The sequence below is a fragment of the Torulaspora globosa genome, chromosome 3 (assembly GCF_014133895.1).
Source record: "Torulaspora globosa chromosome 3, complete sequence".
In the NCBI taxonomy this organism is placed as follows: domain Eukaryota; kingdom Fungi; phylum Ascomycota; class Saccharomycetes; order Saccharomycetales; family Saccharomycetaceae; genus Torulaspora; species Torulaspora globosa.
In genome coordinates, this window is record NC_050729.1 from 110119 (window position 1) to 130585 (window position 20467).

The following is a 20467-nucleotide window of genomic DNA, read 5'->3' on the forward strand; positions in this document are numbered from 1 at the left end:
AGACATCTACTTGTACATATAATTCTCATGACATTTAATTTGACATGCCTGAGGAAGCTTTAAGTTGAAGTCCGAACCTAAAGACAAACTAAGACAGAACAGGCATACCATATTACGTTGAGAAGAGTGTCTGTGTGCTCGAAAGCTGAGGTAGGCTCTTTCGAATCATAATGCCGTCCAATAGCATTACATTTTGCGACTCTCAAGACCTTGATGTGCCGTTACGGATAAAGGTGAAGTCACTTGATGGTCGCAAGCCTCTTTTAAAACCCTCTCAGAGGATTCTAGAACCGTCTTTGTCCCATCTATCGTCAAATGTCATACCTGTGAGTGATATGATCGTCTCAATTCAAGTGTTCGACGAGGAAAGTGGCCGCATCTTGACGATACCTACGCATACGCTGTACGTTCCATTCAGAAATGCCAGAAAATGGAATCAATGGCTTACTCTACCGATTAACTTGAATCAACTGACACTCTCGAGCCGGCTTCGAATAGTCATATGGGAGTTTGATGGGACAAACAAAGTTCCATTCTTTGAGCTGGAAACTTCTGTCTTCAACGAGGACAATTCACTCAAGAGAGGATTAGAGGCCCTAAAATTCCAGTACAATGAACCTGGAAGTGGTGTAAAGATAAAAGGGGACGAGCTACTGGACTCTTTGAATAGATATTATTTGGGCGAAGTTCGGAAGATTGAATGGCTCGATGCCATCACTATACCTGATTTAGAGAAACGTGTTGATAGCAGAAGCTGGCCTACTGGTACATTTGTCCTGAACATTGAGTTTCCGGTCTTTGAGCTACCAATTGTCTTCACGGAGAGGAAGTACCCATCTGTATTAGATAATATTCCCACATTGCATAACTTTGAACAGAGTAATGAACCTGGCGATCATTTGAAAACTGAGCCACGAAAGATGATACCCTTGGGTAGCAGTTCTGATTCGACTTTGAAGTTTTACGATCCGGATCAATTCAACAGCAACCCCATTGAAGAGAAGTATAGAAGGCTGGAAAGGGCTTCCAAACGCTCCAATTCGGACAAGCAACTGAAACCTGATATCAAGAAGAGAGATTATCTGAATAGAATCATAAACTACCCTCCTGGAACACAACTAACCGCCCATGAGAAAGGGTCGATTTGGAAATACAGATATTACCTCATAAACAATAAGAAGGCTTTAACAAAACTACTTCAAAGTACTAATCTGACCGAAGAAGCTGAAAGGACTGAAGTTCTGGAGTTGATGGACTCGTGGGCGGAGATTGACATAGACGACGCTATTGAACTTTTGGGATCTTACTACAAGAATATATCTGTAAGGGCGTATGCGGTGAACAGACTCAAGAAAGCGTCTGACAAAGAGCTAGAGCTCTATCTTTTGCAGCTCGTCCAAGCGGTGTGTTTTGAGAGTCTTTCCACCTTCTCAGATAAGTCTAACAGCGAATTCACAATCGTTGAAGTTACACCATCACAGGCGTTAGCAAACTCTCTTTCTATGCCAGCACAATATCAGAGGCCACATAACTCTGTTTTCACTTCAGATGGACAAGCCGCTGATGAGAGTGCCATCGTTATTTCCCCCTTAGCTGAATTTTTGATCAGAAGAGCAATCGTCAATCCACGTCTAGGCAATTTCTTTTACTGGTATCTGAAATCTGAATCGGAGGACAATCCATACTTGAATCAAATAATTGATTCCTTTTGGAGCAGGCTTACCAAAAGCAGGCGAAAGGTCCTGCAAGATCAAATTATGCTAGTAGATATCCTAAGAGAAGTGTGCGAGGAGATCAAGAGGTTAAAAGATACCACCCAGAAGAAAATGGAACTTTTGGCTCATTTATTGACTACACAACTCAGGAGTTTCCTGCGAGGACATCATGTATCTTTGCTTTTGGATCCAGATGTCACTGTGGTGGATATAATACCTGAAATGTCAAAGGTGTTCAAGAGCTCTTTGTCGCCATTGAAAATTACCTTCAAAACTGATAAGCAAGAACTCTTCCCTTTGATGTTTAAAGTAGGCGACGATCTCAGACAAGATCAGTTAATCGTCCAAATCATAAGTTTAATGAATGAGCTTTTAATGAACGAGAACGTCGATGTAAAGCTGTTGCCATACAAGATTTTAGCAACTGGGCCTCGTGAAGGGGCTATTCAGTTTATTCCCAATGAAACTATGGCTAACATTCTGAGTGTTCATCACGGTATACTTCCATTTCTCAGATCCCACTATCCCGATAGCAAAGAGGAACTGGGGGTCAAAAATTGGGTCATGGATAACTTCGTCAAGTCCTGTGCTGGCTATTGTGTGATCACCTATATATTGGGAGTCGGTGACAGGCACTTAGATAATCTGTTAATCACCCCGGATGGCCATTTCTTTCATGCTGACTTTGGATACATATTGGGACAGGATCCCAAGCCCTTTCCTCCACTGATGAAGCTACCGCCTCAGATAATAGAAGCTTTTGGAGGAGCACAATCTTCTAACTATAATAAGTTTCGGAGTTACTGTTTTGTAGTATACTCCATTCTAAGACGAAACGCTGGTTTAATCCTAAACCTCTTCGACTTAATGAAAACTTCTAGCATTCCTGATATACGCATAGATCCGGACGGCGCAGTATTGAAGGTTAAAGAAAGGTTTAATCTCGATATGTCAGAAGAAGAAGCAACCGTTCATTTCCAAAACTTGATCAACGACAGTGTCAGTGCCTTGTTACCGATTGTCATTGATCATTTACATAATCTAGCGCAGTACTGGCGTGCTTAGGTCGCTAGGGGCATCCAATATGATGCTTAATGGCAATGCATGCTCAAATGTGATTCAGGTTTCGGTTAAGCAAATGAGAATTATCTGCACCAGAGATTCGACAAATATTTATCTCTGGGCCGACATAAACCAGCCCCGGTTCTGGCATCCTTTGTTTTTTGATATCTCGCTAGTTTGGAGTCTTCCCATCGGACCCAGGCGCTGGGCCTATCCACCGCTACGCTATTGGTATAACCATTTCAGCTGCCAATAGTTCGGCTCTAGAATGGTTAATCACTGGAATTTTTTAGGTACTTTCTCAACCTAACCGCACAAATTCATGCATTCTGATTCAAGGTTTGAGCGCTCTCTGCGGTATTTTACGCCAGTACTTTGGCCTCGATGGCAGATCAAAGCAGGAGCTGAAGGATGAATTATCGTCTGCTTAAGACAAACCAGACATCGCATAGGAAAAATTTCTAGGAAGAAATCATCGAAGCTAAAATGGATAACATTATAAGTGATCTTTTCCAGATAGTACCTTACACTTGTAGAGATATCAATTTTTATGATATGAAGAACGTTAAAAATAAATCCTAAACGGTTTGTGAGCTATGTTTGCTGTTGAGGGCTACCGAAGGGTGAATCGGTGATACACTGACTCCTTGGTGGAGGCTACAGTTCTGGATGTAGGTAGGGAACGTTTTTGCAGCATCTTAACAGCATATGAAGGCAAAAACTTAGGTATGTTTTGGCGGATATGTCTTGTCTAAATTGGAAGCAACATACGACTATTTTCTGAAGCAACTGGGAGATTCCTCGACGGCACTGTACAGAACAATCAAGACACTGAAAGTTTCCGAATCCTCTAGTTTGGCAGCAATGGAAGAGCATCCGCCAAAGGGTTGATCTCTAATGCTGCACTCCGGATGATACGAGAGAGGTAAAAGAAGGTAATGAATCACCAACAAGCGTTCAACAGGGCAAGCAAAGACTTATCACAGATTCCAATAAAGGTGCAAAGAGTTTGATATCAAACTGCGCTTCATCAGGCATCGCACGCTCATTATCCAGGCTACCTTAAAGCGCTTCGAATGAATATCTGCTGTGTTTCCAACCAAACCGCAGTCAAGACTAGAGACATCGGTACTTAAGCTCATCCAATCTGGAAGGACGAGCCCGATATCTCGCAAATCTGTAAAACGAAGCAGAGCGCAAAGAGCTAAGTTCACTTCGCAGCTTAATGTAAGTGCAAGATATAATTCTGCAGCTGAGGTAACTTGCGGGGCTGCAGCTTAACTGATAAGCGCAGTGCAGTGTGTCCGACTAGTTGCGCTGGCTTTTGTAATATTCCTTTCTTTTGTATCTTAATCAACCATGGCCATACCAAAAAGGAAGGGAAAGCCGCCGTTTCAATCCTCGCTAAAGCCAGCAACTTCTTCGCTTTGGAGTAGAAAGTTTCATCAGTGCACACTCTTTTCCGTCCGATATCGATGTTGAGTTGCTGTGATTAAGCATACAGGCCGCGCTTTAGCTAATGACACCGAGGGTCAAAACCAATGCCTACGCTGATTGTAAGGCCATGAAGATGATCTGCAAGCTGCTGTCATATGAGGCTTAGTGTTGCGTTGGCGACAAGCTCTATCATTCTTTATGATAGCTGCAGATGATATCAGCAACATCGGGGCCTATAAGTGGCTGTGGCGTCTATTTCTTCATCTCAGTACCTGATGAGGCCCTTCGAAGTCAGCTTAAGTACAGCACCCACGTTAGTAATGGACCGAAGTCGCTCTAGAACAACTTGATATTTTACTGAACTTGCTGGATAACGGAAGCAACGATGCTCAACATGTAGGTCGAATAAATCTGCTTTCATTGAACCATGACGGGTAGTTTCCGAGCTTGGACAACTCTGGCTGTGCTTGGCTGAAGATCTAATTTTCGTTACCTGTTAACAACTCTCTCTTATGGGCAACCAGGAATTGTAAAATCCACAAAGCAACAGCCAGATAACTTTTGACATCTCTAGATGATTCTCATCGTTCTGAGAGGGATGACTTGCTACTTGTCTCTACGGCGTGAATACTCTGATGGTGCCAATCCATTGAGCTAAAATTCCTTCACTGGAATCGACAAATCTCGTAGGCAGTATAAGACGGTCCCTTGAAAAGATGATTTTGAGTTTAAAGCACCATCAGACAGCATGAAACCGACGACAGAGCGGACTGTAACAGCATATTCACTTCATTACGTCTCTGGTTGGTTGAGTCCTTAGCAGCCAAAAATATCACATCCTAGTATCTAAAATCGTTTTCACGTCGGATAAAAGCAGATGTCAGATGTGTTGTTTCCCTCACTATTCGAGCCTCTGTTCAGCGTAGTAGCCATAGACCGTTGCTTGATCTGTGAATCCTCATTCTCAGCTATCCAGCCGCCTCGATGTCCAGTAGCAAGACCAGGGTCAGTGAACTTGTTGCCGTGCTATTTATACTCGCTTGCCAACACAACTGCTGAGCTCCTTTGTGAGACGTATGCTTTCTACTTACTATGGGTTATCTTACTGTCGCGATACTTAAATGACAGGTTAACTAACGTTTTAAGACAACACTTCAATAAGAGATAGGCGAAGGCCTTCGATTGGTTCAGGTAAGTGGAGATGATCTCTGGGATCCTCGAGGCGTTTGCAGCTAGCTCTTTTAGATTCAACGAAGAGTATTCCTCGGACTCGAAACACGACTTCCGCAAACCTACTGCTAAGGTGGTGACCGCTCAGCTATACACAGCATCGCTATTGGGCCTATTTGCGCTTCTGTCATTCTCAATCCTTCTCAAGAAACTCCCCAGGCTGTATGCCAGTCGAAAGTACAAGGATGAGGGCAGCCTAAGGTTGCCCTCATGGAACGAAGGCACGCTGTTTGGATGGCTCTCTGTGGTTTACAGGATTAGAGACCAGCAGATACTGGAATACGCTGGTTTGGACGCGTTTGTCTTCCTTGGATTCTTCAAGATGTGCATCAAGCTTCTCTCTATCTGCAGCGTCTTCTCAATCTGCATTATCTCACCGATAAGGTACCATTACACTGGCAAGTACGATGATGGCAACGAAGACGGGGCTGAAAGTGCTCTGGTGAAACTTGTGATAAGAGCTCTGGACTCGAGCGAGGAAAGCTCTCCGCCAGAGGCCGCCCGGAGTTACTTGTGGATGTATGTCCTGTTCACCTACTTCTTCACGTTTCTGACCATTCATTTACTGATCTCTCAAACACGGTTGGTCGTGAATACCAGACAAGCTTTCTTGGGCAAGCAGAACACGCTCACGGATAGAACCATAAGGCTCACGGGTATCCCTATTGAGCTGCGGGAGAAGGAAGCTCTCAAGAAGAAGATCGAAGAGCTGCAGATTGGGAAAGTTTCCTCGATTACGATATGTCGGGAGTGGGGGCCTTTAAACAGACTTTATAGGTTTCGTGAGAAAGTCATTCGCCAGCTGGAACTGAAATACTTGGATTGTCCTCCAGATCGCAGGGACCGTGAATTTTACACTGAGAATTATCGACTGAGAGGAGGCGCAAATAGTCCGACGGAGTCACATACAGATGCTGGTGTCGCTCAGCAGTCAGGTAGTCCCGAAAGCAATGCATTTTATTCTGAAGGGCAATTGGGAGATAGACCAAAGATGAGGACAGGCGCATTTGGACTTTTCGGGCCGAAAGTTGACGCTATAGAGCATTTAGAGCAGCAACTGAAGTTTCTTGACCAGGAGATAATGGAAGCCCGCAAGAAGCACTATTCAGCAACTCCAACGGCGTTTGTTACCATGGATTCGGTGGCGAACGCACAGATGGCGGCGCAAGCAGTCCTAGACCATAGAGTCAACTACTTTATTACCAAATTGGCGCCAGCTCCGCACGACATCAAATGGGAAAATGTATGCTTATCAAGAAAAGAAAGATTAAGCAAAGTTTACTCGATTACTGTCTTCATTGGGCTGTCAAGCCTGTTCCTCATTATTCCTGTATCATATTTGGCAACGTTGCTAAATCTAAAGACAATATCGAGATTTTGGCCCGGGTTAGGGAAGCTATTGAAGCAGAACAAGTGGGCTCAGAATATTGTCACAGGCTTATTGCCGACATATCTGTTTACGCTTTTGAACTTTGGAATTCCTTACTTCTACGAGTATTTGACATCATGCCAGGGGCTTGTCTCTTACAGTGAAGAGGAAGTGTCCCTAGTGTCGAAGAATTTCTTCTATATTTTCGTCAACCTCTTTTTGGTTTTCACTTTGGCCGGTACTGCCTCCAACTACTGGGGGTACCTCAGCGATACGACGAAAATTGCTTACCAATTGGCAACGTCTGTCAAAGAATTCTCACTTTTCTACGTGGATTTGATCATACTACAAGGTATTGGAATGTTCCCATTTAAGCTTCTACTGGTTGGTAGCATGATCGGCTTTCCACTTGTCAAGAGAAAGTCCAAGACCCCAAGGCAAAGGAAAGATCTTTACAGCCCTCCGATTTTTAACTTTGGGCTTCAATTACCTCAACCAATATTGATCCTAATTATCACACTGGTTTACAGCGTACTGAGTACAAAAATTCTGGTTTCAGGGCTGGCGTATTTTCTCATCGGATTCTACGTCTACAAATATCAACTGGTATTTGCGACCGACCACCTTCCGCATTCAACTGGCCAGGTCTGGCCGCTGATATACAGGAGAGTAATTGTGGGTTTGCTATTTTTTCAATTGACTATGGCAGGTACTTTGGCAGGTTTTGAAGGAGGGTGGGTTCTCTCATCCTGGTTATTTCCACTTCCGGTGATAACACTCAGCTTTTTGTGGGACTTTCAAAAGAACTACATGCCTCTGGCCAGATACATCGCCCTAAGTTCGATACGTGAAAATGAAAGGCACAACTCTATGGTCTCGATCTCGGTAGATTCTGAGACCTACGAATATCCATATTTGATAAATGAGTTGGAAGGTCCCATCCTGGAGTGATTCGACTACATAAGTTATAAAATATTGGGATGCTCTCATCTCATAGCAAGAAATAGTTTTCCATCACCAGGAATTTCTGTAGCGCCAGGTGGAATTCAGAGAGGAACATCACTTCCATTTGACGAACGTCGCCCCTAGTAACCAAAAGCACCATTATTGGTTTCACTAATGACCATCGTATTATCGATCCAAGAAGGAAGACCTTCAGAATTGACATATATGGGAGCTTTGTTACGATTCTCAGCGACTCGATGATATAGAGATTGGCGACCCATTTTATAACGCTCATAGAGAATACCGCATCATATGGCCAAATGAGCATCAAAATTGGGAAGATCTTGGCTCCATATGAAAGCAGGATGGCGTACGATAGCACTTCTCGAGCATCCTTAACGTTTTTTCCCCAGCGACACAGCTTTATAATACCGTAGCTTGTCATGCTGTGGAATATTGAGATATCCAGGACACAGTAGATGGCGAAGTACAAGTATTGGCGTATCGGGTTCCAGGACAGCACTCTGCTCATGATCAGATTTTCAACACTAGGGTCATTATAACTCTTGCGTTCGCAATACAAGCTGTATTTCCGCTCCTCAGAAGCCCAGCTGAGGTATATTTCAAAGGCTATTAGTAATACCCATATTCTGATGATTTTGTCGAATTTTAGTCTCCAGTTGTTGACATTCAGGGCCATTGAACGGACCATATCGGCGAAGGAGCCCTCTACGGCATACTTGTCGCTGTATTTCGATGAGTAGCTCTCTAAAGAGTTGTATACCAAATGTCTGTAAGCTCCTGGCTTCAGCAGCAGTAGATCAATGAACAGAATCACATTGTCGAACTCAACATATCGATCTACCACATTCTTGCACTCGGGACAATCCGTCAACTGGATGTGCTTGTTCGAGTAAACTGTATATAGAGAATCCACAGGCCTGGTACATTCAATGCAAATCATGAGCAGTCGAGGTTAGCAACCCATTGGTCTCAGAGAAGTGTTACCATCAATTTTCAACCTCGCCATATAACAGAGCTCATCACTAGAAAAATGGCAAGTAACTAGGCCTGTACACTGCAAAACAGCAGCTATTCCAGATCGCCAATTCCACCAACTACGATGGCGTATCGTACCAATACCAGCAATGTGCCGTGTAAGTATTTCCAGCAGGGAAATTGCAAATGGGGCAACAGCTGCAAGTATGCTCATGTTTATGCAAACAGCGATGGGTCGAACCAGGCTCAAGGAAGCAGCATGTCGGAGACAGACCTCTATAAGAGCTTTATAAGCCCCACTTCCATGGCCAAGATCCAGAAGGTTATCTTGAGTGATCTGCAAGAGTCGGAAATCTTCCAAAAGAGCCCATTGGCAAGCGCTTACAGTTACGGAGTGCCTTGTGGAATTAATCTGATCAATGACAGAGACCTCTCTCCTGAGGAACTGAGATTCAAATACTACGAAGCTCGTCAGAAGGGCACCTTGAGCCAGTACGAGGCAGAGGTCCTTGCCAGGGAGAAAGACATGAAGAAATGCCTTCAACACATCAGAGACCATCCTGATTGGGCAGCTAGATACCTCCAGAAGGGTACGAAAGAGCTGAGAGAAACGGGACATACTACTTTGAAGAGTGGCTTTATCAATTTCCCAATTGACTTTACAGGGCAGGCCGGATTTGGAGCGTCAGGTTCCTCAAGTTTCGGCATCAATCCTTTTACTCAAGGGCAAAATGCTTTCGGTAGTACCGGCGCCTTTGGCGCTGGTGCCACTGCAGCATTCGGTCAAGGACAGGCTCAAGGCTCTGAAGGTGCCTTTGGCTTCGGAGCCGCAAAAGCAAATACAACCAACGTATTTGGAGGCACCAACGTCGCTGCCCAGCAATCTGGAGGGGCGTTTGGGAAGCCGTCCTTCTCTGGTTTCTCGATGAATTCTGCTGCAGGCTCAGCGCCGCCGAATACTAGCAACGTCTTTGGAACTGCGGCACCCGCGCAGTCTGCTGGTACCGGCTCTGTATTCGGACAAACGCAGTTCGGCGCAAGGCCTGCGGCAGGCTCGTCTACTGGCGCTTTCGGTAAGCCTAGTTTTGGTAGCTCTTCCTTCGGCCAAACCGCCTTCGGTTCGCCGGCTCTCGGAGGTACTGGGACGGGCTCGTTGACAGCTTCCCCATTTTCCTCACTTCAAAATACCGGTGCGACCCAATCTCGCTTTGCCTCGCTACAGAATAAGCCGGCCGACGCTTCAACAGCCTCTCCGTTCGGATCTCTCCAGACCAATCAACCGCCCACGCCGTCTCCCTTTGGAGGGCTGCCAGTCAGCGACAATCCCACAATGGCGGCCTCCGCCGGGGCGTTTGGCAAAATGGGTACCAGCATGCCTTCGCCATTTGCAAATCTCAGCGCAACAGATGCTGCTAATGCTCAAGGAACGACTCAGTTTGGCTTCAACAAACCCGGGGCGGCCTTTGGCACAGAAAATACTGGCGCGGGCAATACTACGGGCCCTTTTGGACTAGCAAAAGGCGCACAAGCGAATGTTTTTGGCTCAGGCTTCACCTCAGGCTCAAAGGCGTCGGCAGATGCCAGCGGCGGCGCTCGCGCTCGCAAATTTGTACAAGGAATCCCTACAGAGGACTCGCAGGTAAGTCCGAATGATCTAGACAAGCAGACATTGGAGCAATTCGAAGCAGCAAGCTTCATCCTGGGCAAGGTTCCTGATATTCCACCGCCTATGGCTTTAATATCGTGAAATATCACTGAAGACGAATTAGTCAATGCGATGCCCTGGGTGATTAAAGTTGGGCTTTAATTCGAATGAAGACTAGCTAGTGGTTGGAACGCCAAGAGCACGTATATTCGGCGTTGGGACGATGTCGAGGGTCGGTGTATTAGTCCTAGGGCCCGCTGGGGCAGGTAAGAGTACGTTTTGCAATGAAATGATCTCACATATGCAAACGGTCGGTCGCCGAGCACACATAGTGAACCTGGATCCCGCTGCGGAGCCGAGCAAATATGAGTTCACAGTCGACATAAGAGACCTAATTTCTTTGGACGAAGTCATGGAGGAGCTAGATTTGGGACCTAACGGGGCTCTGATATATTGTTTTGAGTACTTGCTGAATAATTTAGACTGGTTTGACGAGGAGATTGGCGACTATAACGACGAATACTTGATATTTGATTGCCCTGGACAAATAGAGCTTTACACACATATCCCTGTTTTGCCTACTATTGTTCGCCATCTGCAAAGTCAGTTGAATTTCAGTCTGTGTGCTACGTACCTGATGGAGGCTCCGTTCATTGTGGATAGCTCTAAATTCTTTAGTGGCTCACTGTGTGCGATGTCTGCGATGATTTTACTGGAGCTCCCACATATAAATGTTCTCAGCAAGATTGACATGATTAAAGACAACTACAGCCGCAAGAGGCTGAAAAGATTCCTGAACCCTGACCCATTACTGCTAGTGGACCAGAACGACAAAGAGATGAACCCTAAGTTCCACCGTCTCAATCAATGCATAGCTAACCTTGTGGACGACTTTGGTATGGTCCAGTTTTTGCCACTTGAGGCCAAGAATCCCGACAGCGTGTCGACCATCCTATCATACATTGACGACGTTACGCAGTGGGCCGAAGCGCAGGAGCAAAAGGAACCCAATGACCAAATAGATATTGAGGAGCTCTAACAGTATATACAGATTTAATTAATTAAAAAGAGTCTTCTGATAAAAGTCTCGGTACGTTCTGGCAGTCCCCGAGGACAACCAGATCAGCGCAGCCAATGGTCTCTATAGCGGCCCGATTAGGATACTCTTGGTTTAGATATAGCACTATGCCCCTCGATGCCTTCACTTTTTGCCCAAACTGTTTACAGATTGCCTTCACACCCGGTATCTGTAAAGAAGTCCCTGCGATGACCAGACAGTCAGGCTTCTTCCGCAGGTCTGAAGTGGTGATCCGCCCAATTTCGTCACCTTCCGGGTGGATCTCGTTGTACAAGACCACTCTTGGCCTCAGTTTCCCTACACCTTGCGTTCTAATGCCAGCTGCCATACGCACAGCGTCGTACTCCTCACATTGTGCACAGTTAGGGACAAGCTTAACTCCGGTTTCGTTTTCCCCGTCGCATTTGAAAACAGCAGGATCCAATTCGACTACGAGAGAGCATTTGTTGCACTCCATATGGTTTATACTGCCATGCAATTGTACAGTTTGGGGAGGCGGGATGCTCAACGGCACGCTGGTGGCCAAATTGGACAGTCTTGTATCCAGACCGTCGATGTTCTGCGTGTAGAGCCTCTGTAGTCTTCCCTCCAGCGCTATATCATTGATCATCCTGTGGAACTCCGTCGGACTACAGTTCTTTGAGAGTTTATGCAAAGACGCGATCATGCTATTGAACTTGAGGTTCATCTCATCGCTCGAGTAAACAGCATTAAAGTCAAACAGCTCTTTACCCGATGATCCGTGTTTTCCCTTTAGCTGAGAGAACAGACCATTGCTTGATCTGAAGTCCGGGATGCCTGCGGCCACTGAGATCCCAGCACCAGTGATCATGATGACTCTTTTGCTATGCTGCAGCGCGTATCTTACAAACTCTGCATTTTTCACATCCTTCCCGCTACGGATCCCCGCCATATAGTCGTCAATGTTGAACACAGTGTTTGGCTCTGGCCTATACTTCAGCCTAGGCTTTCTCGATTTCGATTTCAGCTGCGGCAGCAGCTTCTTGGGCGTAATATCTTCGTGATTCTGCCGTTCCAGGCACTTCTCAACCGTAGCCGGCGGCGTCAGCGGCAGCTGCCGGTCCCAATGCTTCCTCACTCCCTCATCTACATCACCCAACGGCTTCATGGACGATCAACACCGCTCCTTAGCCTGCTGCTATGCTGATCTTAAATAGTTGATTCCTAGTCTACTTATATAAGCTCAAAGCTCTTGAGATGGCTCCGTACAAGGTGATTGTGCTTGACAAAATCTATAAGCATATTGCAAAATTGACGGTTAAGATGAGTTAAAACGACCCAATTCTCAGCAAGATAGGGCTTTTTAGTGGCTATTTTGCGGTATGGTAGTTGTCAATGAGGTCAAGGATGGAAACGGAGGCAATGGGGAGGGTTCTGCTTCGAACGGTGCGACTCGTACTGCTGCTCACACGCATATCAAAGGACTTGGTTTGGACGAAAATGGTATCGCAAAACAGGCAGATGGAGGGTTTGTTGGCCAGATTGAGGCCAGAGAGGCGTGTGGCGTCATTGTGGATCTGATTAAGGCCAAAAAGATGTCCGGGAGAGCTATCCTGTTGGCCGGTGGCCCTTCAACGGGTAAGACAGCACTTGCGCTGGCTATCTCGCAGGAGCTGGGACCTAAGGTTCCGTTCTGCCCGCTGGTGGGTAGTGAGCTGTACTCCGTGGAAGTTAAGAAGACAGAAACGTTGATGGAAAACTTCAGAAGGGCTATTGGTCTCAGAATCAAGGAGAGGAAGGAAGTTTATGAGGGAGAGGTGACGGAACTGACGCCAGAGGATGCTGAAAATCCGCTAGGTGGGTACGGGAAGACTATCTCTCACGTTATCGTAGGTTTGAAGTCTGCTAAGGGTACCAAGACTTTGAGATTGGACCCTACCATTTACGAGAGCATCCAGCGTGAGAAAGTGAGCGTGGGAGACGTCATATACATCGAGTCAAACACGGGGGCTGTGAAAAGAGTCGGTAGATCTGATGCATATGCCACCGAATACGACCTTGAGACAGAAGAATACGTTCCACTGCCAAAGGGAGAAGTCCACAAGAAAAAGGAGATTGTTCAGGATGTGACTCTCCATGACTTGGATGTGGCTAACGCTAGACCTCAAGGTGGCCAAGATGTGGTCTCCATCATGGGCCAACTGATGAAGCCAAAAAAGACAGAGATAACGGAAAAGCTGAGACAGGAGGTCAATAAGGTTGTAGCCAAATATATCGATCAAGGAGTAGCAGAACTGGTGCCGGGCGTTCTGTTTATCGACGAAGTCAACATGTTGGATATCGAGATCTTTACGTACCTAAACAAAGCGTTAGAGTCCAATATTGCGCCCGTGGTTGTTTTAGCATCGAATAGGGGCATGACCACCGTTCGTGGCACTGAAGATGTGGTATCACCACACGGTGTGCCCCCAGACTTGATCGACAGATTGCTTATTGTGCGTACGATACCTTATGTCAGAGACGAGATCCATCGTATTATAGACAGAAGAGCCAAGGTTGAAAATCTCCAAGTAGAACCCGCCGCTTTGGATCTGCTAGCCGATATGGGCACCAAGACATCACTGCGTTATGCTTTACAGCTTTTATCGCCTGCAGGTATCCTGTCGCAATCCTCGGGCCGCAAGGAGATCATAACGTCTGATGTGCAGGAAGCCAAGACATTGTTTTTGGACGCAAAGCGCTCGACTCAAATCTTAGAAACAGCTAAAAACTATTTGTAGATGTGGTTGCGACCAATAGTGCATGGACTCTTACATACAGGTAGAATAAATATCTGCTGTCTAATAAATTCATCGAAATTCATTCTAAACATAAATTGGTCACTATACAGCCTAGTTTCTGGATCCTAGTTCTGCTATCTCTTTCAAGAATTCCCGAGGAGTCGAGATCGACGTACTACCATACATAACTTTCTTGGGATTGTGCAGCTGCGAGTGCGCCCACTCTTGTAGATTTTGATACTCCAAGTAATTTCCTCCTCCAATCACAAAAACTATGGCTTTATTGTACGATTGTCTCTTCGGCTTCCTGGTATGAGAACCTCTAGTAATACGTGGATCAAAATAGAGGTAGCCATCAGTGGTTTCAAGATTCTTCTGAGAGCTGTTTAAAGGATCCATAAGAGCTTCAACAACGTTTGTGATTGGTATTGTCTTCTTTTCTGGCAAAAGCTTCTTAATGCCCGAAATGAGACTACCAACACCACCTTGAAGCCTTCCCTCAGTCAAACCGTATAGACCGGAAAGTGACAAATTGCCTCCGGCGGCTTTTTTGCTGTGCTCACCCTCTAGAGACTTGTTTTGCAAAGTCCTGTTGGAGAGCTGCATGAATTCTCTCAGCTTGTAAACGTATTTCAAAGCACTCACATCATATTCATTGTCAGTGAAGTATTTCTCCACGTCCTTTACGAAGTCTTTCGGTAAGCCGCTGCTCGAGGTTAGATAAAGAACAACAAAGGACCTCAGCTTATCTTCCAAGTTATCAGTTTTTCCATCCTTCAAAATATCCATGAATCTGCTTCTCGTTTTTGAATTGTCTGGGTCCTGCTCTATCTCGAAGAATGCGTCTAAGGACTTGCTCTCCAACTGAGCCAGCAACGCTGCAAAAATGTTCATATGCATATCAATAATATTTTTCCTCGCAGCAAGTTGCGGCAGCTTCTTAACCACAGCTTGCATTTGCACAGTATCATTATTTGAGTTCGGATCCAAATCCGTTAGATCTGAAACGCCTGTCCTCCTAGTTATTTCCGAGGCTTCCTCTTTATAGGCATTTAATGCCGACTCAACATTCTCAGCTGCTTCTGGGAATGGTAGATGAGCATTCTCGTTCCAAAAAAAGTCATTAGGCTCTATGTCATATTTTCTCTCCGAGCTACTGCCATTCTCAGTCTTGATAGGGATAGTAATGGTATTTCTGGTTAGCTTAAAGACATCGAAAACCATGCACTGATATATCCAGGAATGAGAAAACATGGACGAAAAGTCAATGTTCCTGTCCAGAATGATGAGTACGCATCTTTCGAGCGAGTCGTCGCCCAACACCGAGGTGCTTGAGCTTCTTGCGCTTATAACATTATCACGCATCTTGGCACCTAGCTTTTCAGCGACAATTTCCGCAGGACCGCCCGTGGGAGCTCTGATTACTGGAACAGAGGACGTTGTCATCAAGGCATTCAAAAGCCCATCAGCGATCTGGTCACACAGACCCGTAATGTTCTCTTCCGTAGAGTTTGGATTATTCAACGCACAATAGGAGCCTGGGAGGTTCAGAGAGAAGAGCTCAGGTTCTGTGACGATAAAATTGAGATACTGGTCGAAAACTTGCTTGATCTTATCCGCTTTGCCAGTAAAAGAAACCTGCTTGGCAAAATCCTCCAGTAGCTCTCGGTTCAAAGTTGACGTGAAGTTTACGTAGAAATCTGAGTACTTGTTCTCCTTCAAATCCTGCACAATCAGGTTGATGTTCTCTTGGGTAGGAGAGACAAAATATACAACAGGAACATCTGGAATTGGAGCTCTACGCTGCTGTATTAAGGAATGGACTGTAACTCCGGCTTTCAGAAGATCGTTGACTCTCAGGACTGAAGATATAATGGCTGTGCTTTCGACGTCTAACACAAGCACTTTCCACTCAATCTCCTCCTCGTTAAAGGCCTCTTCCAAATTGAGGCCAGTACTTTTCTTGTTCAATAAAAGCATTTTAAGGATCGCAGCTGAAGGGAACCATAATTGTTTAGTTAGTAATTCTGTTCTGTTCTTGGCTAAATTCTAGCTGGTAGATACGTACCAATCTGCATATCCCTCAGGCTCATGTCCTCCGCAACAACAGCCTTGCCGGGCATCTTACGTGATATTCAGTCTATCTGATAAACCCCTAGGACAGCCTCTATGTGAATTGAGCTGGTCTTGTTTTATAACCTTTGTATATCTCAATGTTGTTCGAGATTGACAAGGCCGAGCTTTACTCTATGACGAAGACGAGGCGAATGATGAATGAGATGAATTAAGAAGCTTACTGTATAAGTCGTTATATACAATGGTCTGGACCATCTATGTCTTTTCTATCGCTGTCCACCCTCTTTGAGTGTAGACCTGCCCGCTCTGAGTAGTTCATCGCACAGCAGCAAGTTGCTAGCGATCCCGCTCGCACCGTTGACCGCGTTTCTAATAACACGATAGGAATCCCAAATACCCTCGATGGTAGGATCACAGGAGTCGCCAATCTTCAGGTCAACGCCTACGTATCTGCGTTCCTCTTCCTCATCGGCTTCGTTCAGTTCATCTTCACATACTGCCAGGACGTCTAGGGGATCGAAACCAGAGTTTTTCACCAAAGTCTTTGGAATGACTAACAGCGCCTCAGCGAAGGCTTCCACACCAGTCTTTATCTTGCCCTTGGCGCCCAGCTTGTTCATGTTACATGCCTTTAGGTGTCTTGAGGCGGCGATAAAGAAAGCGCCAGCGCCTGGGATGACAACTTTATCCTTTAAAACATTGGCAACAGCCCTCAAGCCGTCCCTCACTGCATCCTTAGTTTGGTTTAGTGCGTAGTGGGTGGAACCCTTGATCAAAATGGTACACGACTTGGGGTTTTTGTTACCAGTAACGTATGTGAATTTCTCTTCGCCGATCGTCTCCTGGTAAACGAGGCCTGAGTATCCTAAGACCGACGGCGTTAGATCGTCCACGGAATTTTGAGCTTCACCACCTGTGACTAGTTGTAGCCTCTCCATATTACGCCTCTTAGCTCTTCTTAGTGCTAAGATGTTGTGCTTTGCCAAAACATCGAGACACATGGGGTCGATACCCTTTTGGTTGATGATGACAAAACCTTTGTCAGAGCCCAGTCCACATACTTCGTTCTTTAAGTCAATGATTTTTTTCAGCTTCTCGTCGACGAATTTTCTCTCGCTGGCCGCTAACTTGTCCCTTTGGTCTGCCGTACTGTAAAAGAAGCCCGAGTTGACCTCCGTCTTCTCATATTCCAAGGAAACGTTCAAAATTAGCACGTACGCATTTTCCACCCTGGTAGGCATGTCAGGATGTCTCCCACCGTGATCTAGGACCAAGCCTCTGACAAAAGTGGTATCTTTGGCTGATAAATGTTGCATTTGCATGATCTCCACCATATGTAAATCCAGATTACTGGTCTCGCTGTCATACACATTCAGCACGGCGTCAGTGACAATTGGAGTAAGAACCTCAGCCAATTCAACGTTCACCTTCGTCGATAAAGAAGATCTGGCGACCTGCAGAAGAAATTCGCGGTCCAAAGCACACTCCTCGTTCTTTGCCACTTTGTAATGATCCAGGAAGCTTAAAGTTTCCTTACGGGCAATATCAAACCCATCTGTAATGATCCGCGGATGTACTCCTTCCTGTACAAAACGGTAGGCCTGCTTCAACAACTCACCCACGAGACAGACTACAGTGGTGGTACCATCCCCGGTAATTTCGTCCTGTGCCGCAGCAGCACGGGCTATCAAGACTGCCGTCGGAGACTGGATTTGCATTTCTGTCAACAGCACTTTCCCATCCTTGGTCAATTTGATATTTCCAGCTCCGTCAACCAGCATCTTGAGAGTTCCCTTAGGTCCCAAATTGGTCTCCAGCACAGATTGTAACCCCTCCGCAGAGGTCACATTCACCTTCAGCGCGGCATCTCTTCTCAAAGACTCAGCCTTCGGATTCAACAATTGAAGAGACATCACTATCACAAATACTCCCACTCAACAATGGCTCCAAAAACGCTATCGAACTGACTATTGGCCGCTTCCAAGACCCATCTCATCGAGGTGGTTAAAACTTTTCGCCACCAGCTTGTAAAGTTAGGAAATCAAGGCCCGTTACCCGCAGTTGGCCTCAGAAAAGCCTGCAGAGCCGGTTATGATCAGTGAAAGACCTCTATTTGCAGCGATTGCTCGCTATATGGACGCTGTATATCGTGAAGCTACTTGATTCTCTGCCTGGGCCCACCGGGGGACTTCTTGTTCCGAGCGGTGAGGATTTCCACGCCGTTTTCAGTCACCAAAAGCGTGTGCTCGAACTGAGCGCTGAGTTTCCCATCCTGAGTAACGGCCGTCCAGTCGTCGGGCCAGGAAATATCCTTCCAAGTGCCCTCGTTGATCATGGGCTCGATGGTGAACACCATACCCGGTTTCATGACACCCGGGGTCTTGTTCTTGGCGTAGTGAGGAATGTCGGGTGCACAGTGGAAGTACTGTCCCACACCGTGACCACAGTATGTTCTGACCACAGAGCACTTGTTTTCAGAGGCGTGCTTCTCGATGTGGTCACCCAGCTCCTGGAAAGTGGCGCCCGGCTTGCACTGCTTGATGGCCGTCTTCAGACATTCTCTGGCGGTTTCGACAGTGTTGATTGCCGCCTTAGAAACGTTCTCCCCGACGTAGTATGTCTCGTTCAAGTCCGCATGGTAGCCCTGGTAGTACAGCGACACGTCGAGGTTGACGATATCGCCCTCCTTCAACACGGTTTTGTCTGGGATACCGTGACACACCACTTCGTTTACCGAGGTGCAAACAGACTTCGGGAAGTTGTAGTAGTTCAAGGGCGAGGGATAAGCTTTCCTCGCGATCGTCGCATTGTGGACTATCTCGTCCAGCTCGTCGGTGGTCACACCCGGCCTCACAGCTGCCGCAGCAATGTCCAGCACTTCCCTGGCCAGTATACATGCCTTTCGGATCTTTTTGATTGCATCCTTGTTGTAGACCACGATCTTGTTCAAACGGTCGTTTCTCTGCTCCGAGATGGGCAGACCATTCGCAGCCCAGTCTGGCTTGGCGATCTCATCTGGCACATATCTCTTGGGTGTGAGTGGATAGCTGGCTCTCAGCTGTCCCGTATACTTGAAGTTTGGGAACGGGTCATACACTTCTTCTTTCTCCGACGGATGTACCGTCTTGTGCGCCTTGTAGTTGTTCCGATAGCAGCTCTCGTTGCAGAAAGTCGATTCGATGCCTGCCTTGAGACAGATGGGACATTTAAGGCTCGAAGAAGTCTCCTTTCCACATTGCAGTCCAGAACAGTACACCTTGGTCTCAGAAACAGTCAACATCGCCACCAATACTGCTCTTTCACACTGCTCTTCTCGTTGCAACTCGAAATCTGTCAATTTTTCACTTATGCAGCAGTCTTTAGTGCTTTGTACGAGATCAAAGCGATGAGCTCAAAATGCCAGATCTCCAGGCCCAAAGCTCAACGGCAGCAGCTCTCTGAGCGTCCTGACCAGGAACTGCGACCCATCTCCATTGAACATCACGACGGGGAAGTCGTCTGCGGCGAACTCCCGGATGAATTGTCTGCAGATGCCGCACGGAGAGATGCAGGTCTCGAGAGAGTCCCCGGCGATCGCCAGACACACCCATTTGGTCCCGTCCGCAGACTCGGGGCATCCCGAGGTCACTGCCTTCACAATGGTAGTTCTTTCCGCACATATCGCGCCACCGTAGCTTGCGTTCTCGACGTTGGCACCGGTGTAGTAGAGGTCGCCCTCGGCGACCAGACAGCACCCTACGCGGAACTTGGAATATGGCGCGTACGAGAGCTGTCGAGCCTCCAACGTCAACTGTTTGAGTTTCTCGAATTGGTCGCGGTCCAGGCCGGCGACGCCTTCTTTCAACGGCAGATACATCGCTAAAATGGCCCGTTGGGAGTCCTTGGAACGCAGATCTTGGTAGCAAGCCTTGCCGATAGCTGATACACCACGCAACGAGCAGCAGCAGGGCCTATAGAGCGTTCTTGCCGGCTTTCGGTGTCCACACGTGATGGATGCGTGGGACTGTCTGTAGTTAGTACGCCTTATCTTGAAACAGCTTAAATGAACGAGAAGATCTGCGAAAGAGCAGGCTCTGGTGGCCCGGAGGATCGATCAGGCAGCATTTGACGAGCACTAGACACTGTGTCTCTTGCAGGAGTGGTTGTTTGCGATTTGAGTGGAAGTTTAGC

At 46.5% G+C, this 20467-nt stretch overlaps 11 protein-coding genes across 11 annotated transcripts; 5 read left to right on the forward strand and 6 right to left on the reverse strand.

The window, feature by feature from the left end:
• Positions 1-170: 170 nt before the first annotated feature.
• On the forward strand, positions 171-2780 carry VPS34 (phosphatidylinositol 3-kinase VPS34; the record flags this gene model as incomplete). The annotated part of the gene is made up of 1 exon (XM_037282667.1): positions 171-2780. The coding sequence occupies one exon, from the start codon at positions 171-173 to the stop codon at positions 2778-2780; it is 2610 nt and encodes an 869-aa protein (XP_037138562.1).
• A 2635-nt stretch (positions 2781-5415) lies between these two features.
• CSC1 (Csc1p) lies at positions 5416-7764 on the forward strand (the record flags this gene model as incomplete). The annotated part of the gene is made up of 1 exon (XM_037282668.1): positions 5416-7764. The coding sequence occupies one exon, from the start codon at positions 5416-5418 to the stop codon at positions 7762-7764; it is 2349 nt and encodes a 782-aa protein (XP_037138563.1).
• A 40-nt stretch (positions 7765-7804) lies between these two features.
• On the reverse strand, positions 7805-8722 carry ARV1 (sterol homeostasis protein ARV1; the record flags this gene model as incomplete). Its single annotated transcript, XM_037282669.1, has 1 exon — positions 7805-8722. The coding sequence occupies one exon, from the start codon at positions 8720-8722 to the stop codon at positions 7805-7807; it is 918 nt and encodes a 305-aa protein (XP_037138564.1).
• Positions 8723-8881: 159 nt separating this feature from the next.
• NUP42 (FG-nucleoporin NUP42) lies at positions 8882-10504 on the forward strand (the record flags this gene model as incomplete). Its single annotated transcript, XM_037282670.1, has 1 exon — positions 8882-10504. The coding sequence occupies one exon, from the start codon at positions 8882-8884 to the stop codon at positions 10502-10504; it is 1623 nt and encodes a 540-aa protein (XP_037138565.1).
• Positions 10505-10625: 121 nt separating this feature from the next.
• GPN3 (putative signal sequence-binding GTPase GPN3) lies at positions 10626-11441 on the forward strand (the record flags this gene model as incomplete). Its single annotated transcript, XM_037282671.1, has 1 exon — positions 10626-11441. One exon carries the CDS (start codon positions 10626-10628, stop codon positions 11439-11441), a length of 816 nt encoding a protein of 271 aa, XP_037138566.1.
• A 22-nt stretch (positions 11442-11463) lies between these two features.
• HST4 (NAD-dependent histone deacetylase HST4) lies at positions 11464-12609 on the reverse strand (the record flags this gene model as incomplete). Its single annotated transcript, XM_037282672.1, has 1 exon — positions 11464-12609. One exon carries the CDS (start codon positions 12607-12609, stop codon positions 11464-11466), a length of 1146 nt encoding a protein of 381 aa, XP_037138567.1.
• Positions 12610-12823: 214 nt separating this feature from the next.
• On the forward strand, positions 12824-14221 carry RVB1 (RuvB family ATP-dependent DNA helicase pontin; the record flags this gene model as incomplete). The annotated part of the gene is made up of 1 exon (XM_037282673.1): positions 12824-14221. The coding sequence occupies one exon, from the start codon at positions 12824-12826 to the stop codon at positions 14219-14221; it is 1398 nt and encodes a 465-aa protein (XP_037138568.1).
• A 111-nt stretch (positions 14222-14332) lies between these two features.
• SLY1 (syntaxin-binding protein) lies at positions 14333-16201 on the reverse strand (the record flags this gene model as incomplete). The annotated part of the gene is made up of 1 exon (XM_037282674.1): positions 14333-16201. The coding sequence occupies one exon, from the start codon at positions 16199-16201 to the stop codon at positions 14333-14335; it is 1869 nt and encodes a 622-aa protein (XP_037138569.1).
• Positions 16202-16563: 362 nt separating this feature from the next.
• CCT6 (chaperonin-containing T-complex subunit CCT6) lies at positions 16564-18210 on the reverse strand (the record flags this gene model as incomplete). The annotated part of the gene is made up of 1 exon (XM_037282675.1): positions 16564-18210. The coding sequence occupies one exon, from the start codon at positions 18208-18210 to the stop codon at positions 16564-16566; it is 1647 nt and encodes a 548-aa protein (XP_037138570.1).
• Positions 18211-18452: 242 nt separating this feature from the next.
• MAP1 (methionine aminopeptidase MAP1) lies at positions 18453-19577 on the reverse strand (the record flags this gene model as incomplete). Its single annotated transcript, XM_037282676.1, has 1 exon — positions 18453-19577. The coding sequence occupies one exon, from the start codon at positions 19575-19577 to the stop codon at positions 18453-18455; it is 1125 nt and encodes a 374-aa protein (XP_037138571.1).
• A 111-nt stretch (positions 19578-19688) lies between these two features.
• On the reverse strand, positions 19689-20153 carry CDD1 (cytidine deaminase; the record flags this gene model as incomplete). The annotated part of the gene is made up of 1 exon (XM_037282677.1): positions 19689-20153. The coding sequence occupies one exon, from the start codon at positions 20151-20153 to the stop codon at positions 19689-19691; it is 465 nt and encodes a 154-aa protein (XP_037138572.1).
• Between the last annotated feature and the right edge of the window lie 314 nt (positions 20154-20467).